General features: G+C 43.4%; 1 protein-coding gene across 3 annotated transcripts in view; it reads left to right on the top strand.

Moving 5' to 3' along the window:
• The window catches only part of LOC115389579 (protein sidekick-1-like), a 300,042-nt gene that overhangs the window by 146,237 nt on the left and 127,770 nt on the right, over window positions 1–26,035 (top strand). For all 3 annotated transcript variants that reach the window (XM_030092998.1, XM_030092999.1, XM_030092997.1), the window contains exon 5: window positions 10,310–10,443. In XM_030092998.1, the coding sequence (XP_029948858.1) occupies window positions 10,310–10,443 (134 nt within the window). The remainder of the gene's footprint in view (window positions 1–10,309; window positions 10,444–26,035) is intronic.

Genomic DNA, 26,035 nt, shown 5'->3' with positions numbered 1-26,035 from the left:
CCTCATTACATCACTAAACATGCTGAAATGCTGGAAGATCTTTAACATCTATTTACTGCAAGCCACCACTGTCTCTGGGTCAGACAGGCCGCCTCTGGCACCACAAAGCTCTGCCTCTGCTGAAATGTGTGATCGTATGTAACTTTAAAACTGCAGCCAGACAATCCCAAAGACTTGGCCCGTAGGCGTGAATATATCTTCTGCAGAGTCACAAATGTGAAGCCGCACTCTTTATTTTGGGCATCACAGGAGCCCGTAATACAACAATAGAGCTTATTTTTAAGTGCGTTGTGAACATTGCCAGCTCTGTACACGTGTGAGCTCTGCTGCTGACCAGCTGGGTGAGATGGCGTCTGAGAATAAGGTGCGTTTCTCCGGCTGAGAGGAAGGCAGAAAGAGAGCGAGTGCGAGACAGGAAGACAGCGAGAGAAGTCACTGCCAGTTGTGTGGTTAATTGGAAGCAGTCATAATTAGTGCTAATTAGGATAATAGCCATTCGTCGAGAGATCCATCCACCTAATGGGACTACAACACTCAGCTGCACTCGCTCACACACCCGCAATGTCACTCAAAGCCAGCCGTCTCCATCCGTCCGGTCTCCTCCTGAAAGCAACGCTGCCTTCTGCCACCGCATTAATGTATATTTATACCATGAAAGAGCGAATGGCTGTCTGTGTGCACACATGTGATTAACTGGCTCTCCGTGAATGACAAAGAGGCAGAGAGGAAGTGAGTCATGGAGCTCCTGTAGCTGAACAAACAGCGAGCGGAGAGGAAAGTCTCCCTCCTCTGTTTACTCAGCATCTATCCCCATCCCTCGCTCGTCTCCTCTCTTCCTGCCTCCGACTCACCCCTGCCCCGCTCTGCTTTCCTTTCCTGTACCGTGGTCTTTCCTCCCACCTCTCCGCCCATCCCTCAGGCCATGCCAGGGGACATTAAACAAACTCGGTCTGTCCAGCAACCTTCTCCACCTCCGGCGCGCTCTCTCTCTCTCTCTCTCTCTCTCTCTCTCTCCCTCATATGCACACACCAATTACTTTCAGACGGAAAGACTCGAGGCTGTGTGTGTGCAAGGATACCTGACATTGTGTGTGAGGTATCACGCTTCCCTTGCTCACTTGTGTGTGTGTGTGTGTGTGAGAGAGAGTGTGTAACTTACTGCCAGTGGCAGCTCGCCAAGGCGACGAGTGACCACAGAAAGGTCCCCCTCTCAGTGTCCGTTTGACCGTTGGAAGAAACTGTAAAGGTGATTGAGGATGTGAGCCGGTGATTTAGGCACTGCGTTAATTACAAGCCGCGGAGCTGCAGAGTGTGCGGGGCGCGAGGCAGGGAGATGTTTTCTGAGTCAGTGAAGGTGCTGTTAAAATCTCTCACAAACACATTAGTGTTCATTACTGTTGTAACCTCCACCATCTTTCTTTCTCCCCCCCTCGCCGCTGTCTTTATTGGCCTCACGCACGGTCACATACACGGGCTCTATTTCTCTGAGCAGAGGAAAAAAAAACATCAAGATTCATTAAGCGGGACTAAAATCCTGTTAGATGAGGTCATTTTGGTGAAATGTATGGGTAAACTATGAAATGTGGCTGTGCGATGTATAGCCTGAAGCGTCCAGATCGCAGATTACCTGAAGATAAATTAAACCTATACGTCCTTGCACATTTTGGCTCTGTTCAGTATTTAAATGGACTTAAAGAGGATCTGTGGTGCCGTTTTTATTGGTACAGAGTATCTCCCCTTTCATTGGCCAGCTTCCAGGAACACCATTTGTTAACCAGCAGAGCCGACACACGACTAGCTTCAACCGCTTGTAATTTCTCACCAGTCTCTTCGTCTTTCGGAGAAAAGAATGTAGCTCATGCAGAACTGCTGCTTTTTAATGTTCAGTTAGTACCTTGATGGAAAACGCAAGATTATTTTATCATGTGACAAAACAGCATCAAAGCTTCCTTTCAAGATTATCCATTCCAAGAAAAATGATTTTTTTAAGCGGATTTCTTAAAGGGATACTTCAACATTTTGGCAAATTGGCCCATTGAGCGCAATTCCTTAGTCATTTCGAACAGCATACTTACTTGTTATGTGAGGGCGAGCTGTTGTTTATTCAGAGGTGAGTCGGGGAAGGTTTTCAGGATGGACACAATGGAGGTGAACGGTATTTTTGTTCCCCCTCGTCAAACTCGTCAAATACACAATCCAACAACCCCAAAACACTTTGGTGGACACGTTATAATCCGCACATTCACTACGCTGTGAAATATTAATGCAAAATTATGAGATTGAGTTGTTTATGTGAAGATTGCTAAGACGGAATTACTTACATGGCGTCTGGGCGTAGGGATTTCAAAGAAAAAGTAGTTCCCAGTATTTGCTTCAATGCCGTAACACTACAATATTATTTGTTGGTGTTCCACAGCGTAGTGAATGTGCGGATTATAACGTGTCCACCAAAGTGTTTTGGGGTTGTTGGATTGTGTATTTGATGAGTTTGACGAGGGGGAACAAAAATACCATCCACTTCAATTGTGTCCGTCCCGAAAACCTTCCCCGACTCACCTCTGAATAAACAACAGCTCGCCCTCACATAACAAGTAAGTATGCTGTTCGAAATGACTAAGGAATTGCGCTAAATGGGCCAATTTGCCAAAATGTTGAAGTATCGCTTTAAGAGTAGCAGACACAACACAACACGGAGACCTGAGCTGAGGTGTCAGTGATGCTGCTATGAAGTCTAGCTACGTCGTGACGATCAAACTATTTACCATAATGTCAGGGTCAGTTTGTAGAAACAGTTTACATAACAGCTGCAGGAGAGGCTTTGTTTTTGACATTTCAAGGTGTTTTGCACAATCATCATTATATTAATTTGGAGTAATTGTGTGTGTGTGTGTTTTTTTGTGTAAAAATATCGACAATATGCATACTCACACGACAGAGAAAAACTAAACCCCTGATTTATCATGTTTTACAGATAAATTTTAAGAGCGAGTTGATGTTTGAACACAGCTTGGCTTGATCCCTTGTTTTATCAGTGTTTGTATTTATGTCATAGCGGCAAAGAATTTCTTGATTGAGTCGCTCAAAACATGGTTTGATGCTGATTTTGGTTTTTTGAGGAAGACGATCTTCTCACTGCTTTTTCAAATTAAATATATAATATATATTAAGTAAATATATAATAACACTTCATACCTCCGGTTTGCAGCTTAACCAGTTCTCCATAAATACAACAGAGCGCTGCTCACTTTACAATAGAAAATACAGTTTGAAGCAGAAAAACTCAACATCAGTCCTCACTAACATCTGGACAACAAAAAAAAAAAAAAAAAAAAAACTATTTTCAGGACAACTAATTGTGTATTTTCAGTTGATTATATTTAATACATTTATTCGGTTTAATGTCCAAAAATCCTTTCACTGAGTTTGTGCCTCCACATAGACATTACTAGTGTGTCGGTCTGAATAAGTGAGACATGCCTGACAGGTACCTTTTAATAAACGCTGCTGTTAAATCCCACCGCCGACGGGTCATCGTTGAGCAAAGCCTTTACCTCCAGCTGCTCGGGTCGAGCGAGGATGGCATCCCGCCTCTTCAAAACATGTGGATCACATGGTCCACCGTGGGGACCCCAGGAAGGAGCAGCTCCTCTTTCATTCCTGCATCATCCTTTTGATGTGGTCCAGAGAATTTTTGGCTTCAGTTTTAAATTGAAATAGCCTGAATGTAGGCCTCCTACATAGTTGATGCACATTTGTAATGCATCAGCAGTAACCAACCCCCCCCCCCCCCCCCCCCCCCCCCAATGCTCTCTTCCATTATTTCTTCTCATTTGGTTCAGCTCCAACAAGCTTATTATAGAGATGTGAACTTGTATTGTAAATGCTTTGTTTTCTCCCTTTTGTTGATTACAAGATGCAAGAGTAGCTGGTATTTCATGTTTTAAGTGTCCAGGGATTGATTTAGAACAGAGTTTAGAACAACTGCCAAAATGCACCTAATGGGTCTCGTAGCATGAGTGCCAATGGCCGTCCAGCAGTGGGACGCTGCTCCAATACTCCTGTGATCCTTTAGCAACTGCTGCATCCAGTTTGCTGTAAAACTGAAATAACAGTTTTCTTTGTACCTGACCAATTTTTTGGGGGATGTAAATATCATATGTTGCAGAGCTGAAGCATTTCTGGATGGACAGCGATGATACATGAATAGCTGTTTAATCGTGGAGCATCAGGTCAAATTTAAAAACCTGAATCTGTTTTATTGCTGCCCATACAAACAATATTGGTGTAAACAGACTTCAATAGCTTTACAAACCGTGAATGTGTTTTTTTTTCTTATAATGGTGCTGCATTTCAAAACATCTTTCTTTTGTTTTCAGTCATCTGTTTTGAATTTTATATATATACGACATTGATGCCTCAAGTGTCACGTTTAAATAAACCTTACTTGCAAAAAAAAAGACACAATATGTTGAAAGTTTTCAAATCTTAATTGAGCTGCCGAGCGTGCGCCCCACCCTTCTCTGCATTTTACCAATCAGAAAGTCAAACAAATGTTTTTTTTTTTCTTTTTTTTAATAATTTTTTGAGCCATTGCATTTGAGCGAGGGGATTAAAGAATGTTGAGCAAATGTACTGTAAAGCAAATCTCCAACCCCAGGCTGTGTTAACAATAGGTTCATTTAAACTATGCATGGAAAATCACTAAAGCAGTCACTGTCAAGCTACTGGCAACAGAATGTCAAGAGCGGCTGGCAGCGGTCCAGTTCTCAGTCTTAACTCAGTTAGACTGTTTAATCCCATTACAAAAACAGATCTATCATATTTTCCAAAACTACGTATAAGTTGTGGGAAAGTTGACTTCCTTCTCACTGTTTTGTTTTCTCCCTCCACTGCTGGGATCGTTCCCGTCCCTTCCTCACTCTCCGCTGCTGCATTGCCGCGGTACATTCACCTTATATCATGTGAGACGTCCAGCTTCTCTTTGTGCCCAATTTGCCCCAAATCATGGCAACAAGAACTGGCTGCCAGGCCTAAAATAAAAATTTCAGCCAGCAGCTCTGTGTTTACTCTGAGTCACGGTGCATTCAAGCCAGCTGAAAGATCCAAGCTCACCTACAGTTCAGAGCAGCTACAAGAAGAAGAAGAACAACAACAAAAAAAAAAAAGTTGCATTGTTTGATAAGCCAAGCCACGCATGAATATCTGTCTGCATTAGGGGCTGGATGAATCAATAAAATGAATAAATCCCCCAAAATACTTTTACTAACAAGGGTATGTTGTTATTGCAGGGATTGTGCTTTTTGGCTTTACCCTGTTATTTCTGTCATGTGTGTAGACCTTTGTTGTTGTGCAGATGGGGAAAAACAAAAGCCCCAAAAAATAAAATTAAAAATTGCAGCATGTGTCAGTGAAGACAGTACAGAAACCATCCCCAACTGCCCCTGCTCCTCTTTGTATTCAAAACAGTGCACTATGCAGCCCCGTTTTATAGTTACCAATTACTTTGTGATAGAGGACGCCACACCACAACTCAAGCTGACAGGCAATTTTGAGGGCAGGAACGCTGAAAAAATCCAAATACCTCTGCCACATGTAAAGTGCGACCCAGCTCGAGAGGCATTGAGGTGGGTTATGAGCAGAGCCTCTCATCACGCGGCACTCAGCGGATAGGAAGCTGCGTCCGTTAACCGTCATTTAGGAGCACAGGGAGAGAATTCAGGCGTCCACCGACTTGGACCCAAAGTAAACACGCTGCGAAAACGGCTGCGCGGAACAGTGAATGGTCCCAACTGTGAGTAGGTGTATGTGTGTTTGTATATATATGTGTGCAGTGTAACGTGTGGGCGGCCGGCTGACTGGCTGGCACTGGCTGTTTCGGAGGCGAGGCTGCCAAGAAAGCCTGCTGTCTGGCCTGAGTTTACAGTGGAGTATCCCTCCGTCTGCCCCTCTGCCACGCTCCTCCACCCCCCGGGCCTCTGTGTGTCAGAGGCATTGTGGTTTAAGACGGTGGCACGCTGCCTATCGGAGATGGAGGAGGAGGGCAGGCGGGGACGGAAATGGGCTCCGTTGGCAGGAGAGTCCATCCCCAGACCAGACACACACACAGACACACACACGAACTCACACACACACACACGTGCTCACTTAGACATTAAAACACACGCTGTGTGTTCAGTGTGCTCACTCACTGATCCTTTGGCCTGTGACATGTGTGTTCTAATTAGCTCTTGGCACGTGTGCGTGTGTTTGTGCGTGCTTGTGTGTGTGTGTGTGTGTGTGTGTGTGTGTGTGTGTGTGTGTGTGTGTGTGTGATTTCAGCAGCCAGTGTTGCATTGCGGACATCTCTGAGTGTTTATTAAGTCTTGAGGCCAGACACGTAAATGAAAGACCAATTTGGCTCGGTGCTTTGGTTCAGAGAAGTCGGTGGGGGGGGCATTGTAGGGGGGAGCAGGGGGAGGGGGGATTGGGTAAGGCAGGACAGTTGTGCAAAGAGATGGGGAGGGAGGCCGGTGTGATAGAGGGACAGCCAAAGACCTACAAAATGCAAAGAAAATTGGAGGAAACCAAGACAGAAATGTGCAGATTGTAATCTGAGTGAGAATGGAAAATGGGATTTGAGAGAATGAGTCAGAGAGGTTTTTTTTTTTTTTTTTTCCCCCCTCCCTGTTTTATCACTTCAGGGATGGATGAAGAGGTGGCGGCGGCAGCGGCAGCGGCAGCGGTGGTGTGTGATACACTGATGCATGCAGAAGTAGAACGGGCACAGGATGCAGTTTGATTGCTGTCATTAATTTTTTTTTTCCTCCTTGAGAGAATTGTACACATATAAGCATGCGGAGTCATGCACACTTTCACAATCGAGTTTGTCTTTAATTAAAGTCTGAACAGTTTTTGCCCAGTGTAATTAAACGTAGACCTTAAAGAGAGCAGAAGTCACATGTTGAATTTGTGCTATATTAAATCTCAGCAGCAGTCAGCGTGAATGGAAAGATGCACTTATTTGTATGCCGGCTTGTGTGTGCCCGGCTTTATTGTAACTCCAAGGATGAGACTGTGTAACCGCCCTGCAGCTACTCAGAACGAATCAGGACAGACATTTTATTATTTTTTGAAGGGAATTCCAAATTAATCGCGGGCCTGTAATCTCTGTTGCCGGGCTTCTTATTGGCATATTTCATTTCTCCCTCTGTGTTGCCTTTTTGATATGAAAGTTCCATGTGAAGATTTAATGGGAAATGAAGCCTGAGACCTCCCAATTTGGAACAAATGGCGGCATGGAGCAAATCGCTGCAGCCATCATCACAAGTAATTTCACATGTAAATAGTACATAGAAATGGGATATGCAAATGAGGGGAGATACTACATGAACAAATTCGCTTAACTTAACAAACCTGCCGATGTTAATGCGCTATCTTAATTGGTCTTGCTGCATTCTGGCGCAGCCTCCCGCTGAGCTCCCTTCACTTTGAATGTTAACGTGGTGGTGTTAGATTTCCTGGAACCTCCCAGGCGCTCTCCTCCCCTGGACGCTGCAGGCAAGTTGAAGCAAGCCTTCACTGTCTATTAATCAGCATGTGCTGGCTGAAACAGATGTGATGCAATGGGCAGGTCAGTGCTGTTAATGAGCTTAACAGCTGTAAATTGCGATGCAGACCTTGGTGAGGATGCAAGATTCAACCTCACATGCGAAATGAGTTCAAGCAGAGCAGGGGAAAGGTCCGGTTCAACTAAAACCTTTATTTTAGGCAGCGGGATTCGGCTGAAGGCTCAACACACAAACATGTGAGTGTGCAGCAGCCACGCACAGACATGCACTCACACAAAGTGTCAGTACTGGGGTTGAGGCTCCGGCTCTTGTGGATGTTCTCCTGGGAAATCACACTGAATAAAATTAGACCTGAGGAATTCTGTCTGTATACGAGACTGTTTGGAAGAGCGCCGTCAAACAAGCCTGCCTTACTCCGAGGCTCTTCTCTTCTCTTCTCTTCTCTTCTCTTCTCTTCTCTTCTCTTCTCTTCTCTTCTCTTCTCATCATATGCTTCTAACTCCTTCCCCCAAAGTTTCTTCCTGTCCATGTGTCATGGCGTCCATGGTCAACACAATAGTGGAAATTTAACCATAAATGTCCGTGTTGTTGCATGCGAAATGAGTGCTATTTGAGATATAAGATGACTGATGACTGTGACTCAGTTGGTGGAAGGGTTCATCTCAATTGGAAAGTTGCAGGTTCCATTCCCGATCCCCACCTGTCCTTATGTCCTTGAGCATGACACTGAGCCTCACATTGATGGATGTGTTGAGCACCTCGCATGGCAGTCAGGTCCATCATTGCATGTGTGTGTTTTACAGTGTGAAGTATTTTGCAAGCTGCAAAAGAGTTTTAAATCCATTTCCTGTATTCAAAGATTTTTACATGAACGGCTCAAGTCACCGGCAATCATGACAATGTCTGGTAGAAGAAATAAGAAATTATAAACTATAATGCAGGTCGTTTACTTGCTGCCTCCTGAAATACATCCTTCCACTCATATTTAGGAATGTTTTGACAGACTGTTCATATATTCAAGCTGGGTAAAGACATTATGTGCAGGTGGTTGTTTATTTTTGAACTAGTATAAATTTGTTTGCAAAGGGGTTATTTTCATTAGACAGAGTGAGTGGCACTGTGAGACACACGCAGCAGTGCAGCGCGAATACAGTTAAGGCCATGTGACGATAAACCGAAGCGACAAGTCCTCGAGATGTGAGCCAAGTGTTCATGCTTTACCACCTGCTGATATCTGGTTTTTCATTTGGAGGCTGAAAGCAAAGGTGTCCTTCATCCGACTCGGCTGGACTCTTTGTCAAACGGTGTGGGACAGCTGCTCAGCCCTTCTGCATCTTATTGCTGAGCAAAGATCTCACTCTGATGCAATTTATGAAATTGAATTAGAAAAGCTGAGTTGATGGAAACTTTAATTTAAAGCATCCCATCATAAGCAGCGTGTGGTCAAGACACCAATCTAAACTTGAGGTTATTCAATAAATCTTGGCTTTAAAGTGTTGACAAAGACATAAAAAGGAGCTTTTGGATTTGGCCTCAGTTTCTCTCTGCCTTGATACTGTTTGTGTTTATTGGTTTGTGTCATTTTCTGCGGTAGCTGCCACTAAAATCAATCCAGCATGGCTGAGAAAAATACAAGAGCACACTCAAAATATTCTTATCAATTACTGTGGACTTTATACATGTATTTAAACCTCAGGTTTTCATGTTTCTGGAGTCTGGAGTCCTCCTGTCTACGGTTATTCCTTTTTTATACAGGCAAGGAAAGTTTGTCTCTCAGGGCTTTTTAATGTGAACTGTGTGTGTGTGTGTGTGTGTGTGTGTGTGTGTGTGTGTGTGTGTGTGTGCGGTGAGGGCCGCAGAGGCAGAGTATGTCTAAAAGAATAAAAGGGAGTCATCTCACTTTAATACACTTATTCTCCCTTTGGTCTCATTGATTTTATTTCGGAGCTGGCCCTCTGGTTAGAGTGTTGAGGGAGGGGTGGGCTTCCTCCTATTGCTGAAAACACAAACAGCATCACTGAACACATCGCAGGTCTCCTCTTTGCCTGCCAGCGTTCCTAATTTACATGGCACACACATGTAACACCATCTTAATAATACAACTTCTACATGTATTATTTCACCCCTTTATGGATCTCTCCATCATTCACACCTCCCCTCAGAAAACAGCTCATCCAAATCAACTCCCCTGGAACGCAAAACAGTGCTAAAATCTGTGTTTCTGTTTGTAAGTGCGTGTTTCTTATCTCTGTGCTCTGGAGTTAGAGCAGTTTCAGATCCGCAGAGTTTTTTTTTTTTTTTTTTGTGATTGTGTGAGCGTGTGCACCGGCGCACCGCGTGTTTGTTCCATATTGATTGCTGCTGCTGGTACGTGGGGAAACAAGGATGGATCAGTGTAAGGAAAGAAGTGCAGGAGACAATGCACAAACAATGAGAATGGCCAAGAAGGAATGCAGGAAGCAGCAGAAATGAGCCACATATCAATCTGAGACAGGAGGAGAGATTTATTTAAGCTCTCCCGAATCCTCTTTTCTTTATGCTGCTTGTATTCAATGCCCCCCCCCCCCCCCCCCCCCCCCCCCTTATGAATTCCAAATGATCCATGTACCAAATACACTTCTCTTGACAGAGTCTTAGCTTGAGTCTTGTTGTTATCTGAGAGATGGAGGAAGTCTACCAGACGCCATGTTCCTCTTTTGGTTGTTATTAATGTATTGTTCCCTGAGCCCTTGTTATCTATATGTCTTGTTTGTCCTCTGCAGAGCAATCACTTTGGACAATCAGCTGGTCGTCTTGGCAACCACGGCGACGGATGCGGGCCGCTACCAGGTGGAGGCGGTGAACGAGATGACGGGAGAGAACGTGACGAGTCCTGCCGTCTACCTGAGTGTCTCAGGTAATAGAAAAACCTTTTTTTTTTTAAATAAAATGTGGTGGAAGTGCTGATTAGCAGCTTGTTTGGCGTCAGGCTTAGGTTTAGTCCACACTGCAGCCATGCAGCACATTTCAATCTCACAAAGAAGTGCTGTTTTCTATTCACGAGTAATTGCTACTTGATCATTACTTAAAGTTATTTCACCCCCTTTCCCGCCGCCTCTTTTGGCTCTCGAAGAGCTTGATTAGCTTCTCTGGGGGTTGAGGGGTCAATATTTTAACAGATATGAGTCTAGTTTACAAAAAAAAATCACACTCAGCCACGATTCAATTTGAATCCGTGATTCTCTGAGGTCGTCCCAGAAGACAGGTTTGACTTGCAGCCTAATTACTGTTGACAACTTATGAGGTAGATACAACCTGAAATAACAGCAGGAGATGGAAGCTGCAGATTGAAGACACATCTGAGACATGGAGAAAAAAGAAGAAGAAAAAAAATAACTTACTTGAGCACGCATGTTATTTTTTTTTTTTTTTTTGTGCGAGCTGAAATACTGGAGGTCCTCACTCCGAATCATTAAACAGATCCATGTGAATTATTGATATGATGAATAAAAAATCAGCTTTGAGATTCCTGCAACAGTCTTCAACATCACGCGTGTGGATTGATTATTAGTTGTACTTGAAGTGAGCACCACAGGTTAAGTTGTGTTGTGTAGTGTTTACAAATTGTGTTTCTTTTACCTCACACGTTTGGTGGCTACCCTCACCTGAGTCTGGTCGATGACCTTTTCTCTGAGTTCTCTGCAGAGGGAACCAGTGAAACATGTGCCTGATTGTTGAGAACATGGGAGGCTGATCTACTGCAGGAGATCCACGTGTTGCCGGTCGCTGGTTAAGTGTCACATAATTTACATCCTCACTTTTAGAAGGTTCAAGTTCTATGCTGACTGCCAAAGATGGAAAAAAAAAAAAACAGTTTTCCATTTCTCTTCGTGCCGTCCTGCAGTCAGCAGGTTTATCCTCCAGATTTCCTTGTGACTGTGGCGCGGCGGTCCTTAAAAAATGTAATCAGTAATTACTGAGTTGCTATTGAAGGTGCTTTACTGCTCACTGTTGTGAATGACAAGTAGTCCTTTGTTCATTCAGGAAGAAATGGGCTTCACTCACTGGATGTGCAAAGTTTGATCCATTTTTCGCCTCCTCCCGTGTTGTGTTCCTGCCCCTGTCATGGCCTTTGTCTCTGCATCACTTTATTGCTGTATGCTTCCCTCTCTATCTCCTCTCCTCGGAGGCCGGCGGATTGACTCCACTGTCTAACAGTCCTTCAGCTGAAGTGTTCACTGTGGTTAAACGAGAGTAGGAGGGAGGGAGCGGGCGCCCCGTCCCTTGTGGCTGTATAGAGTTTTAATTAGATTCTCTTTACAGGGTTGTATCCTTTGGCATCCTTTGTCACAAATGCACACGCGCAGACACACACACACACTCATACACAATCACATAAATATAAGCAGAGTACCTTGTTACAGCTGTCAGTATGAAGAGCTCCCCGGGGCGTTTTTAGGAACGGTAAGGGTATAGTTAGGCTTCGCTGATCAGTCTTTGGCCATAAACATTTGCGTCCGCATGTCTTTGTGTTGGTTTCGGTTTGTAAGTGTGTGTTTCCGGCAGTAAACATTTCCTTGGTAAATATCCTGCGCCATGTACAAGCATTTTTGATTTACTTGTTTGTTGCAGAAAATGGCAAACAAAGAGGAATAATGATTTAAGTCAAAGAGGAAAAGTAATGTAAAAAAAAGGACAGACTGCGAAAGAGAGAGGATGTTAGAGACCAAACATTGAAACAAGAACAAACCCGTTTGTTCTCCTGCTTTATGGTATTAGTTCTCTTTTTTTTTTAAACAGCCTGCTGGTTGGCTGGTTTGGGAAATGGAAAAGGCATTCCAAGTGCAACAGATGCATCCATCACCTAACTAGCAGCAAGTCAAAAACGCACACCAGAGAAACCTTTCTGTGCAGTTCGTTTAATAACTCATTACGCTTTTCTTTTCACTGTTGACATGTGCCACAATGAAATCACATAGAACATCAATATTATGATACATAATCCATACATCCCGGTTAAGCTTTTGCCAATCGTCGATTCAATTTGATTACAAAGTGAGAAATTCACTCGTTAAACTTTTCACACCTGGTGGCAACAGATCAGACGTCTGAGACACAAGATCACGAAAACAGAGTCAAGACCTGCTCTGCTTCTGCCACCCAGTCAATGGAAACTGAAATTTAGTGGAAGAAAATTCCAGTTCTTCCTTGACGGACTGCTAAAAATGATGCCATGAATTTTATCCTTCAGGCCTTAGACAATCGATCAGTCTAACCAATAGATCAATATTACGATTGCCAAACGGTAATAGAGGCTGATTTTTTTAAGCTTGTACACACCCCAGAAGTTCATCTCCAACCAGGTTTCAAATGAAATCAAGAAAGAGAGAAAGAAAAGATCCTTATAATTGTTGCAAATCTCTTGATCCAGAGTCCGTTTCCGGATTTGTTCTACTGGTAGACGTTGAAACATTGTGAATCAGAGCATGGATCTTCAGCCTTTTCCTAAATATCTCCAGGTGTGCCCTACCTTAAGTTTTGTTCAGAAGTTAAAGATTGTAATGTTGACAGCTTTCATTACTACTCCTGTGTATAAACAGTGGCACAGTGCAGACGGCACAGCGTGGCGAGAAGCAGATGGCGTAATGACAGAGATCAGGTGAGGTGGGCTCACAGGAGATCCCAGGCTGGAAAGAAAGAGGAAAGAGGAAAGAGGAAAATGAGATTAAAGTCAAATGAAGTGAAGTGATGAGCAGTTCAGCGGGTTCGCTGACACGAGGAAACACATGGATGAACCCATGCAAATTGCGTTTTTGTTCATCCATACCACCTCTTTTTGGATTTTTCATTTTTCCTGTCCTGTCTTCTCCCCACACGTCCCGTCTCCCCTCTTCTCTCTTTTCCATCCCATTAAGCAGCCTGTACAGGATCTGAAGGCAGAACTTCATAGCTGTCAGTCAAATTTCTAAAAATGTTGTCTTTCTTTTCAAAAATTCGCCAGAATAAATGAGGTACCTATTTTCTATTCTCCCCTTTCTTACTTTGATTCGAGCATTGTGCTCAACAGACAAGAACCAGAGGGGGAAAAGAGGAGTAGTATAGACAGAGCCGGAAAGAAATAATGAAGTGAGTCACGGGTGCAGACTCAAGATGTTTTAATGGTAAACCGCTGCAAAAGTTCAAATGGTTGGAGCTACTGTTTTAAAATTTGAATTAACATCAAAAAGATTACCCTGCTTCAAAAATTCTAAGAGATTGTTCTGTAATTATGAGGACTGAGTATGAACTAAGATTGATTTTTTTTTATTATTATTATTATTTAAAAGATGGCTGATTGCACTTGATTGAAGAATAAACTGAAAAATAAAATGAAAAAAAAAGCTGCTAAATGTGTGAATGTGAATGCTCAATGCTGATTAACATGATTGAGCTCGTGGCATAGCTAGAATTACTGATTTTTTTTTGGGCGAACTTATTCTTTGTTTACTGAACAAGAACTGTCTCGTCCATCCTGACAGCAACCTTAAAAAGATATCTGACTGACCCTAGCATGAGCATTAGATCGCATGAGCAGTGCTGAGGATGCTTTAATAACCTCAAATAATCACTATCCTTGAAAAGAACTGCGGCCGGCTGCTTGCATGTTGGTGTTTTATTTCAGCCGTTCTGATGCCGCCGTTGCATAAATCCATTTTTTTTTTAATTTTCCAGATTATAGAGTATCTTCTTATAATTAAGCGCCAATTCAGATGAACGAAGGCCCCGGTCACGCAATGTTTTCAAGAGAAAATGGGAACTTGTGGGTAATAAGTGCATCAGACATTCTTAAATCATGTTTAGCATGTAGCATCTCTGGTGTGTGAGCCCCAAAGCCCTTTCACATGTAGCATGGCTTGGAGTTACGTTACTGGCGGTTGCATCAGACATACGGTTGTACGAGCCAGCTTTCTCCCCTTCTCCTGATACTGTATTTAAAATTGTACTATGGATTCATCCATCCATCCATCCATCTATCCATCCAAGGAATCTACTGTTTTCTAAATTCTCTCCAAGGTTGTTGTGGCATCTTGTGTGTTTCCTGTTACATATGGGAACATTTGTGTGAGTGTTTTGTCGCTTGCCGTGTCATGATTGACAGGTGAAGTCTTTTGGATAATTCATGAAGGCCAGAAGAACTGAGAAAAAGTGTTAGCCGGGTGTAGGACCTGCCTACTTGACAGATCCATTATCTGCATGTCCCTGACCACTATTCTGTAAGTGTGGCCAAGACTGCAGAAAATAAGAAGCACTAACTGTCATCCGTGCTGGAGCTGAAACAGCCACAATTGATAGCGGCTCAACAGCTTCGGTGAGAGGTCACACACTGTAATCACTGGAAGTACAGCCTGCCTCTAAAATAAACAGCTCCTGGAGCTTTTTATCACCCGCGACAACATACGGCGTCGCAAATGACATTTTCAGTCAGTCATCACCGCAGACCGAGCACGGCGTGATTGACAGAGGTTGAATTTCAGACAGGAACTGGAATTGAGCGGGATGTTCAAACATACAGTCGGCAGAGCAATTCAAATCTCTACAGCCACTCCAGGAAGGGAGGGTTAGACTCAGGGTGCAGGCTATGGTTTATTAGTTACAGTACAAGTTTGATTCAGTGTGTGTGTGTGTGTGTGTGTGTGTGTGTGTGTGTGTGTGTGTGTGTGTGTGTGTGTGTGTGTGAGCACCAGACAGAATAAGAGTTCTAATGGCCTCCAGGTATTTCTGTTCGTGACAAGAGATGAGGATCCCCACTCCAATTAATTGAGCTCCATCCATACCTGCAATCATCGCTGCCCTTCTTTCTCTCTTTAACTCCCTCACACACACACACACACACACACACACACACACACACACACACACACACACACACACACACACACACACACACACACACACACACACGTTGGGGCCCATCTGTCAATCAAAACAGCAGCCAGTCTCCCTGTTGCCTATTGCCTTGAAGAGTGTGTGCCTGAGTGTGTGTGCCGCTGCTGTTCATTTCACAACCGCGAGGATCTTTGTAGATTTGTACATCAGACCATTAGAGCAGCAAAATATCCCCAAAGAGAGCCCTCGCTGCGGGGAGACGCGCGCTTTTAAAACACGCTGGCGTGCAAACACTCGGCATACCTGGACACCATCAAACGCAAGCTCTTTACAGAAAAAAGGAACACGATGAAATGGCTCGGGACCTCAGACGCCTCGAGATGAAGAAGTTTTGATCCCACATATATGGATTTCATATATATAAGAGCAGAAGTGTGGAAGGAAGAGGAGCGGGTGGGCTGCGGAGAAGAACTCGGCAGGATAACAAAGGAGAACAACAGGAAGGCAAAAGATGTTAGCAGATCCGTACAGTACATGCTGCTGTAATTACTGTGGTTCGTTAAATGTTATCTCGGCTTTGGGCTCAATAGTCGATCAGCTCCCTTTATCTGCTTCATAGAGAAGCCCCTAATGTCACTCTTGTTAATAATTGCTGAGCTGCGAAAAATAGCAAAGATCATCACACACATATGGAGTGCTTCACTTTAAAGAGAACTCCAATCACTCCGTACTTCCTCTCCACAAAGTCAGGACACTTGTGCTTACATTTCTTTTTTTTTTTTCAATCTGATGCAGTACAGACTTTTAGTCCCTGAATGCAACTGATAACGTCTTATTATTTGACCCTGTCTGCCTCGTGATTCCTCCAAGTCAGGCTGAATCTGTCCACCTCTACAAAATAGTTTGGAGCCGAGGCTATTGCATAAAAGTTAGAATACTGCAAATACTGCATTCGATCAGACTGAAAAGTGTGAATCAGGAGTGCCAAACATAAGGCCCATGGGCCAAAAGGGGCCCGCAAGTAGCTCCAGTGTGGCCCACCTAACCACCAAACGAATCGCCAGAATGCCAAAAAGAACATTGATTTTTTTTTTTTTCAACAAATTTTTTAGGAGTAGCGGACAAAACACAACACTGACACCCAAGCTGAGACATTGTTGGGATTTATAAAATATAAATTTAAGGTTATCATGACACTATTTTCCTGTTCCAGCTCTCTCAAAATTAAAGTAGGCTGTTTGTGACCCCTGAAGTAAAATGTGACGTCTCTGAAGTCAATGAAACACATCCTGAACAGCTGTTTTAATTTGCAGTCTGTTGCAGACTGTCCACCACAATGTGTGCTTTTGTTAAATGCAACACGGCACTTGTTGAATTATTGTGGTGGATTCTTTTTACAAGATCAGAACTCGCTGCGGGAATCCGGCACTTCACGTACTGTTTGGACAGTAATAGAGTGAGTTCTGAAAACCTGCTTTATATACAGACTGGGTCCACACACCAGCCTCTGGATCACCGTGTCCAGCCATCCCGTCTTTGTTTACCGCTTTATCCATCCTCAGGAACACTGCTCCTGTAGCAGTGTATCAGTTTCTTTCCTGCTTATGTTTCCCCAACAAAACACAGTAAAATACTGTACCCATCACAAATTAAACATACTATATTTAAAGTCCGGTCAGGTTTTGACCTTGCCTGAAAAACTACATCGTTCATAACTCAAATACAAGTTTCCTCAAAACCCAGCATTTTTCTACTGAACACAAAATCTACTGAACACACTGGAACTCAGCTCCAAAATGCTCTACATACTGTACCTTCATAATTACTCAGGTGGCAGGAGTTAGTGTGGCTACAAAGTTTCCAGAAATAAGATCCTTTTTAATACAAGGAAGTTTGAAGAAGCCTTCTTTGAAGCTCCGCGGTTCTGCACAGTAATGACTTGCGTTATAAAAGCAACTCAGCTGAATAAAAAGCGGGGATGGTAGGTGGTGGTGTTTTCAAGCATCATATGCTGTGATGTAACCGAAAAAAAAGTACAAGTACAGAAGAGCAATCACAAAGACGAGCGACAAGACAAGGCCGCGCCGCAAAAGTAGCAGAGAGGGAAGAGAGCTGAGGGAGAGAACGAGCTCCCAGCGCATAAACGCAGCGCGAAATAACCTTTATATCCTTTCATAACCTTAATCATTCATATGTATGTGTGTGTGCCAGAGAGGGTGTTGGCGTCTGAGTTTGATTACCTCAGCCTGGGTGATTGGAGGAGGGTCTGTCTGAGTTTGATAATGCCTCCTGTTGGAGTCTGTTGGAGTCTCCCCTGGCGTCTGCCGTTCTACATCACTTCATTTCCCCCCCCCCGTTCGTCCCCCTTTACCTCCCTCCTCCATCAAGTGGGGTTTCTCAGATGTGACGGTAGTGTTTGTCGAGAGGTGACTCGGTGATTCTGCTGACCACAGGAAAAACTGCACACACACACGCACACGTGCGTACACTCGCACGGTCGCAGACAAAGTCAGCGCAACATCTGAGAGAAGATTTGAAAGAAGAAAAGAGAAAAACTGGAGAATTATCCTACAGCGAGGAGCAAACAAGTTCCTGTTTCCTTATAAAGCTTTTACCAATCCTCGGTTTGAAGCTTTTTTGTTAACACTGTAATGAACTCCAGAATTGTGTGTGTGTGTGTGTGTGTGTGTGTGTGTGTGTGTGTGTATTTGTGTGCAAGCAGCAACAATTTGTGTTGTTATTTTCGTATGCAGACGAGTCTTTGTGTCATTTGTTTCTTTCTCTAATCGCATTCCCTCCCTTCCAGATGTTTCCTTTCCACATCGCTGACTCTCAAACGAGACCTTGTTCTGTGTGTGTGTGTGTGTGTGTGTGTGTGTGTGTGTGTGTGTGTGTGTGTGTGTGCATGCGCGCACTTGCCAGCTCCAGGTCCCATCCCCCGTTGCTCTGTGGTGCGTCTAATTGGGGGTATTTTAGTGTCTCCAGAGAGAGTGTGTGTGGTTGTGTGTTTGTTTTTGTGTGTGTGGTGGTTCAGGTATACACACATGGTAACCTATGTGTGTCCATCTAAGTGTCGCAGACCCAGACACCGTCCGGTCCTCGTTTGAAGCTTGAAATCATAAAATCCACCCGGCTTCAGGTTGTTTCTGGTGTCGTGGCTCTCTTCATACACTCTGGGTGGTTGTTTTTTTTGTTTTGTTTTTTTTTCTTTTTTGCATTTTGCCACATCATGCCTTGGTGGGCTTCAAGGAACACCCTGGAAACCTTTCTCACCAATGTGGCATCGTAATGATCCGAGCCACAATCTGCCTGCCTGCAGACAGTGGGCCGGGGAGTGAATCCCAGAAGACTTTCCAGACGGGCGTGCGGAGCAGCGACTCTCACACTTTTTTTGGCTGGTGACCCCACAAAACAAATCCAGTGCCAAATTGGATGCTGTGAAGCCACCCACCACCCTCTGATGGAAAGCGCAGGTGTACGCACTGAACAGTGACTCTAAATCTTTTTTTTTTTTTTTTTTTTTTTGTTCCCCTCCTCTCATATGACTGCTCTTAATTAATTACCGCCAGAAAATATGGCAATGCTTGGAAGCAGCTGCCAATATGCTTTATTTAACAACACAATGAAAAAGGTTCTGTTTTTTTTTCAGAGATATGCTGTTAAACTTTTTTGTCCTATTAATTAAGAGGACTTCTTCCTGTATGCAGAATATTTATTTTGTTGCTGCTAATCTAGAAGTGGCAGCAGCATCCATCCATCTTCTTTATTGCTTCTTTACAGCTCCAGCGTCGTGTGACGACACGCCGGACAGGTCAACAGTCCATCACAGGGCACCGACCATCACCCACTTTCACAATCACAGGCAATTACAATCACCGTTTATCCTCAAATTAATGTCGCAACCACAGCAGCTCGCAAACAAAAGCACCGTATGACTAATCAATCAGTGTGTAAAAGTGCACAGTGTTCATAGAGGTGAAACACTGTTCTTCACATTTCAGTGCAATAAAGAATAAAGTTTTTAAAAGAAAAAAAAAACATATTCAAGAGACAACAAAACACTGAGTGCAGTCGATGTATGGAAAATGGAATGAAGGAGTGATGGGACTGTCTGGGGTCAGGAAATGTAAAGTTGAATGATCAGCAGTGTTTAACAGCCTCTCTCAGGCTGACGTGGCGTGCAGAGTCCTGGCTGCGGTCGTGCCAGGTGTCCCAACCTCGTTCTCACTGTGCAGAAGGGTTTCAGAGGAAACAGCGAGCAGCTTTCAGCAGCCATTCAAGACTTATTTTGGTCCTGTTATTTGTGCACGCTTTTCAGTTTAAGGCAGCCACACACAGCACTCCGTGCAAAAAACAGATTTAAATTGGTTCTAAGGAGTTCGAAGACAAAAGAAAACACCACATGGGCTTCAGCTGCTGCAGTGTGTTGCACTTAGTTGCCAAATAACTCTGGACTTTTGCACAGCAGCCTTTATTTTGAGACCATCTGTGGTTGTTTTCACATATCACATAGCTACATGAACCAAAAAAAAAAAAGCAAGAAAGCTTCATGTCTAGTGTAGTGGAGGGAATCGGTCTCAGTTGTATCAAAAGTGAAGATGATTAAAACACTTTGTATTCATCACTGACTCTCCTCTGTGTATTATCCATTAAATTAAACACGTGATGATAGAGCATGCTTTGTCGCCCCCCCCATACTTAATCTGTATTAAATTATCACAGAAAAACACACATTTTTTAAAAAAATTTTACAGTATTTAATCATGCTTTTTCACAGACTGCTCATACCGATTCGCCAGACGCCACCGTTGATTGATGTCAGAAAAATGAAAAGCACACAGGCGGGCGAATGAATCTGATACACGAAACAGAAAAAAGTTAAAGAACTGTTGAACAGAATTGTGGACAAAATATCCAACAAAGGACTCGCACACAACTGAAGCAGTTGAGGTGATCGGGTTCACTTCAGTGGTACGCATGTGAGGACAGATGGGCCAGCTGATGTTATCCCTGGGATTTTATTTAAAGAACACACAATTTTTATTTTACATTGGAAGTTGATAAAGTTGAAATAAATTACCATGAGTGTTGTTGTTTAAACACACTAGGATTCAGGTCAGTCATCTACCAAAATCTAGAACAGAATAGAAATACTTTATTAATCCGAGGTGGAAATTCTTTCATTCAATCTGGGGTTCAGTGTCTTGCTCAAGGACACTTCAACATATGGACAGGGCGAGATGGGGAATCAGATGTGCAGCCTTCTCATTAAGACACGGTCAGTCCACCAACCGATCCACGGCTGCCTAATGGGGATGATTTGTTATCACTGATTGATTTTATCAAGTCCCACCACTGGAATTTGGATTATAAGAGGAAGCTGTACAAAACAAGTGATTTTTTTTTTCTTTTTTTGTGACTCTACATTAAAAAATTATACTGTTGAGTTCTTGAGTGCTACCACAACAGTTCATCTGGAATCTGAAGCAGATGCTTTTTGTCGCGCATCAAACCAAACTTGACAACCCTTATCATATGAGATGTGCCCCGACTGCGACATCTTGAGACTCATTACGGGGTTCAATGACTAGTTGTGTCATTGGCAGCTAATCCTCCAGAAGGTCTCTCCACTGAATCACAGGTGCATTTATTAGCATGTAAACCTGCATGGGTAACAATATTCTGCTTTCATTAGTCCTCTGACGTGCTTAGAACTATTGCCACATGGCCACGGGGTTAATTTGAAAGACCTAACCTCGTGCGAGACGACACTGAACTCGCCTGTATTGAAAGTCTGGTAATTTGAAGTCTGCAGATGTGGGACACACACATGCGTAATCATACAAATAGGCACTAATACTCAGTGGTTTTGATAAAGACGCTCAGCTAATGAATCAGTGCTTTGATTAATTCCTGCTACAACTGCTTGTGTCTGAAATTATTATATTCAATATTTCAGCTGCGAAGGGATCAGATTCTCCCTCTTGATCCCCATCTCCCCTCTCTGTCTGTTTCCTCGGTCTCTCTCGCTTCTGTCTCGCTCGGTCCCTTCTCTCTTCCTCTCAGTGTGTAATGAGGCTCCTCTGTGCTTCTATAATTAAAACCCCAGTGTACAGACTGAGAGATGGAGTGACGGAAGGATGGACAGGAAACTGAGTCACGGACTGTGTCAGTATGACAAGCAACGGCGTGTCTCCGTGTGGACGCTCCGCTTGTTCCGCCGAATTCTCAGTTTAATTTGCAAGCGTGTTTTACAGCATGATGACTCTGATTAGAATGGATGCCCATGTGTGCAGCTTTGGCAGAGGATTGTTTAGATGTACACCCACTCGTGCTTTATTTAAATCCACTTCCATTCACAAATGCATTGATCAAAATGCAGGAACAAAAGAAGAAGCAACAAATAGTGAGTCACTGGGAGCGGTGTCTACTGGAAAAGAGAAATAGATAAAAAAAAAAAAAAAAAAAAGTCTCACACTCTGGATGTAACAAGTTTCCAAGAATCAATGACCAACAGACAGAGCAAGTGGAAGCTCTAAAAGTTTTCCTCTGCCGGGGTTTTGTGCCAACGTTGCTTCTTGCAAAACGCCAGTTAAATTCAGGTCTGCAAGTGAACAATGTTGGAGCCAGGGCTGTCTGGAAAGAGGTCAAATACATCTCACAGCACTTTAATGGGAGACAATCTCTCAACAGGCCCTGCGAGGACCTTAAAGTGATTAGGATATTGATGTCATATTTTAAAAGAATATCTGAGGTATTGTGCTTTTGCTGTCTGCTGACGTTAGCTGTTAGCAGGTAACTGCCGCCTGTCAAGCTGGATTACGGTCAGCTAATGCAGGAGTTTTTATTGAAGGGACAGTTTGTATGAGTGAGCTTGTTTAAGGTGCTTAGAAAACAGCAATAGCGGATGTATTTTGTGTAGTAGAAGAGGGTCCGTATTTATTCAATTTGGAAGAGGAGTTTGGGAACAAGGTCAGGAACAGTCAAACAAAGAATGTGATTTAAAATATTACGTTTTTCACCTTGTTTTTCTGCGGTTTGCATGTAAATGGGCATCATTTTGAAAACATTGTCCAGGAAAGAGTACCTGAGGTGCATTGTTCTGTTTTCTCCACTCTCCAGTGAGAAAAGTTCATGGAAGTTCCAAAATGCTTTCCATCTGCTGTCGCTGGTTCCTTTGTGTTCCTGTGTGAAATGACGGCCATGATAGAAACAAACATTTAGGTGGAAGCATTTTTTGGGTCGGTCATTGTTGTGATGTCCAGATGGGATCATATGGAATCAGAACAAACTGCAGAGGGTTTGTGAAGATACATTTCTCCAATTTCAGTCTGCATTGTTTAAAAAAATCTACTCATGTGCTGCCTTGGGGACGGAGACTGAGCCGCACTACTGACGGGTGGATGCGTGACATTTGAGTGGTCTTGTACATTTATGTTATTGACTAGCGAGGGAGCAAACACTGAATGCTGACGGTTACAGTTGTGCGCATTTGTGTGTCGTGTGTGTCTTATAGCAGTGGAGCAGCATCCCACGATGAACTGAAATAGTGAGTTTGTTCTCAGTTATTTTAGAAAAATGAAGTTGTGTGTCAATGAGGCGTCATTGAAGTTGACTTATGTTCATCTCCAGATAAATAAAACCATCTAAAACCATCTGAAATCCCTAGAGTGAATAAAAAAATGCACAAGCACACACGACGCTCGCGAGATGCTGAATGAGGTGTCAGGTGTGCAGATAAGTTGCGCGCCGTTCGTGGTTTTTAATGATCCTGTCAGTCACGCAAATGTCGTTATCGCCACCTCGCTATACAACCTGCAACCACAACATTTCACCGCCCCCAGATCCACCGATCACTTTGTAGAAATGCTTCCCGGTCCATGACTCCAAGCTGAGCAGTCACATGGGTTACAGCGCTCGGATGCCGGCTCATATCGGCGCGCAGTGGCTTTATTCAGTCTTCATAAACAGTTTTCAGAGGATTGCCATTCGATAATGTGACTGCGAGCAGGCTGATTGTCTCCTTGTGCGTCTCGCTGGGGGTAACAGGTTATTGGAGGAGCAAATGCTAATTTGAAGCAATAGCTGCAGAAAGAGAGCAGAAACATCGTTGGGGGGAAATGGAGCCGAAGATTTTTTTTTGGGGGGGGGTAAGGCGGCAGTAAAGAAAAGATAAGACTGAAGGAAAGAAAAAAAATAAAAAATAAAGGAGTGAAAATGAGGAGAGATGATGAGCGAGGGAAATATGGTCAGTGAGCCGGTAATGAAGGCAAAGATAGCGAAGTGAATGTGTGACTGGTTGCCTGGCTTTAGTTGTGTGTGTGCGTGCGTGTGTGTGTGTTTGTGGACGGGTGAGATAAAAATATGGATAAAAAATTTCCAGCTTGGTATAAATTTAGTATTTTATGGAAGTATATTTGAGAAGCCTATTAATTGTGCCTGTGGCTCTGCAGATAAAGCCGGCCGCTCATTAACTGAGTGTTGGTAAGTGTTGGTAAGCTTCTCCTGTCCATCCCGACACTAATTATTTTTCCATGACTAAATGAAAAAAAAAAATAAATAAAAAATAAAACTGTGGAAAAACAGCACATTTATCAGTCATCATTCATTCATTAGATCAAAGATCATTTTCATTGGTAAAAGTCACATTTTAAAGTCAATACCTCATAAGTTATGTTTTGTTTTTCACACCAGCTTCATGGAAATGTGTGTTTTTCAGGACAGGATTTTTCTCCAGCTGCCTCTCTGGTGTTCTGCATTCCCCAACAACAACAATAAAATCAGAAAAAAGACAGAAAAACAAAGCTTTGATGACACTTTTCCAGCAAGAAACACAAGAATAATTGTGTTCTGATCATGACATTTAGTCACCTGAAAAATAATATGTATACTTGTCTGTTAACTGGAGCAGGTATTTATCCATAGATTGTGAAGTAGAGACCAGCACTGAAGAGGTGCAGAAATCACCTCCACCCTTATGTTGAAAACCTGAAGCAATCTCAGCGAGGCAGCATCTCACAACTTATTTTACATCTCGCTCACGCAGATTACTTTTAAACCACTTTTGAGCAAACCGCATGCCTTTTCTGATTAATTTGAATCCCCTGTCAGATGCTTTCAAAAATACTTTAAGGCAACTTGTAATTTAAACATGGTGAGCAGCAATTTACCTGAAAGTGTCAAAACAGACCAGCGTGCGTGTGCGCTTAAAGTGAACTAACAATAGCAAGGACTCATTTTTCAACCTGGAAACAGCAGCTGATCTCAAGCGGAAGAGTTTTTCCGAGCCTCCATGCTTGATAAACAGCCGTCTTCATCAGCAGATGGAGTTCGCTCAGATGTTAAGGAACTTTCAGCATTTCAGTCGAGCTCAACTTCTATTAAGCCAATATAAATAAGAAGGCTGGCAGCTTTGTCAGTGGCTGTTTCTCACATTTACAGCTGTAGTAATATTTTATATTCGTCCTTAAACACACACTTTCACTTCTGGAACCTCCTTATTTTCGCACATATGTGCAAGCACATGCCGTACATACTGCATACGCCACATGTTCAGCAGCGCGTGCGTTTCCACCTGACTCCACGCTCTGATTGACTGTGTGGGCGGCGCGTTTTCCACCCGCCGTCTTCTCTCTGTTAACGACTCGCTAAAGCACAGCCACGTTTCACATCCACTTACAAACTTCCACACACGGGCGGACGTGTGCTTGTCCTCTATCAGCGAAGACGTGTGCGGCGGTGTTCTGGGTTTTTTTTTTTTTTTTTTTTTTTTTTTCTATCTGCATTTCAGTGCAAACAAAACGCTCGCTAAGAATTTGAGAGAGAGGGACGAGATAAAGGAGGAGAAGGCAGATGAGGCCAAGTGAAGGAGACATGAGGACGGGAAGGGTTCGAGTGCCGGAGAAAGTCAAAGAAAGAAGAGTGCAGAACTGGAAAGGCTTTGAGGACGATGAAGACGAATAGGAAGCAAAAAAAGAGAGGCAGAGTGTAAAAGTTGAAGATTGAGAGGGGATGCTGAAAACAGGAATAGATCAACAGGGCCTTTAATCCAAAAATAGTTTCCACCCTTCTCCTCTTTCCTCCTCATCCCTACTTACCTCCTCCACTGCCTGGTTGTTTGGAGTGATTGAAGGAGAAATGGGATGTGCGTCGCACACGCGCACACACACACACACACTCACAGACGGCAGTGTGTGCACGTGGGCATATTGTGGTCTACAGACAGACAGATGATGCCCATTACCAGTCCGTGCTGTCCGGAGCCAGGCGGAACAGCTGCAGCCCGATCGCACTGATCTATCACTGTTCTAATGAATCTGTTATAGCTAGGCCCAACCAATCAATCTCTGAGCCACTTAATCAATTAAGCCATTAATCACACACACAGCCTAACTGTTCTCGCTCCTTTGAGGAATCACTTTATATATATACAGAGACAGAATGACGCAGGCACCCGCAATTCCCAATGAATGAGTCAGGAAAATCTACTTTTCCCTTTTTCTCTCAGTTTTATGTGGATTATTGCATTTTCACGGGACGCACAGCTGAATCAGCCCCTGTTTTTACTACAAAACAGCTCAGGAGGTGGAACTTTTCAAAAAACACTCCAATTCCGTTTAAATGGGGGAAACTTTTTGAAAAAT

The sequence above is a fragment of the Salarias fasciatus genome, chromosome 6 (assembly GCF_902148845.1).
Source record: "Salarias fasciatus chromosome 6, fSalaFa1.1, whole genome shotgun sequence".
Classification (NCBI taxonomy): Eukaryota; Metazoa; Chordata; class Actinopteri; order Blenniiformes; family Blenniidae; genus Salarias; species Salarias fasciatus.
Note: the sequence above shows the minus strand (reverse complement) of the source record. Positions and strands in the feature narration are given on the sequence as shown.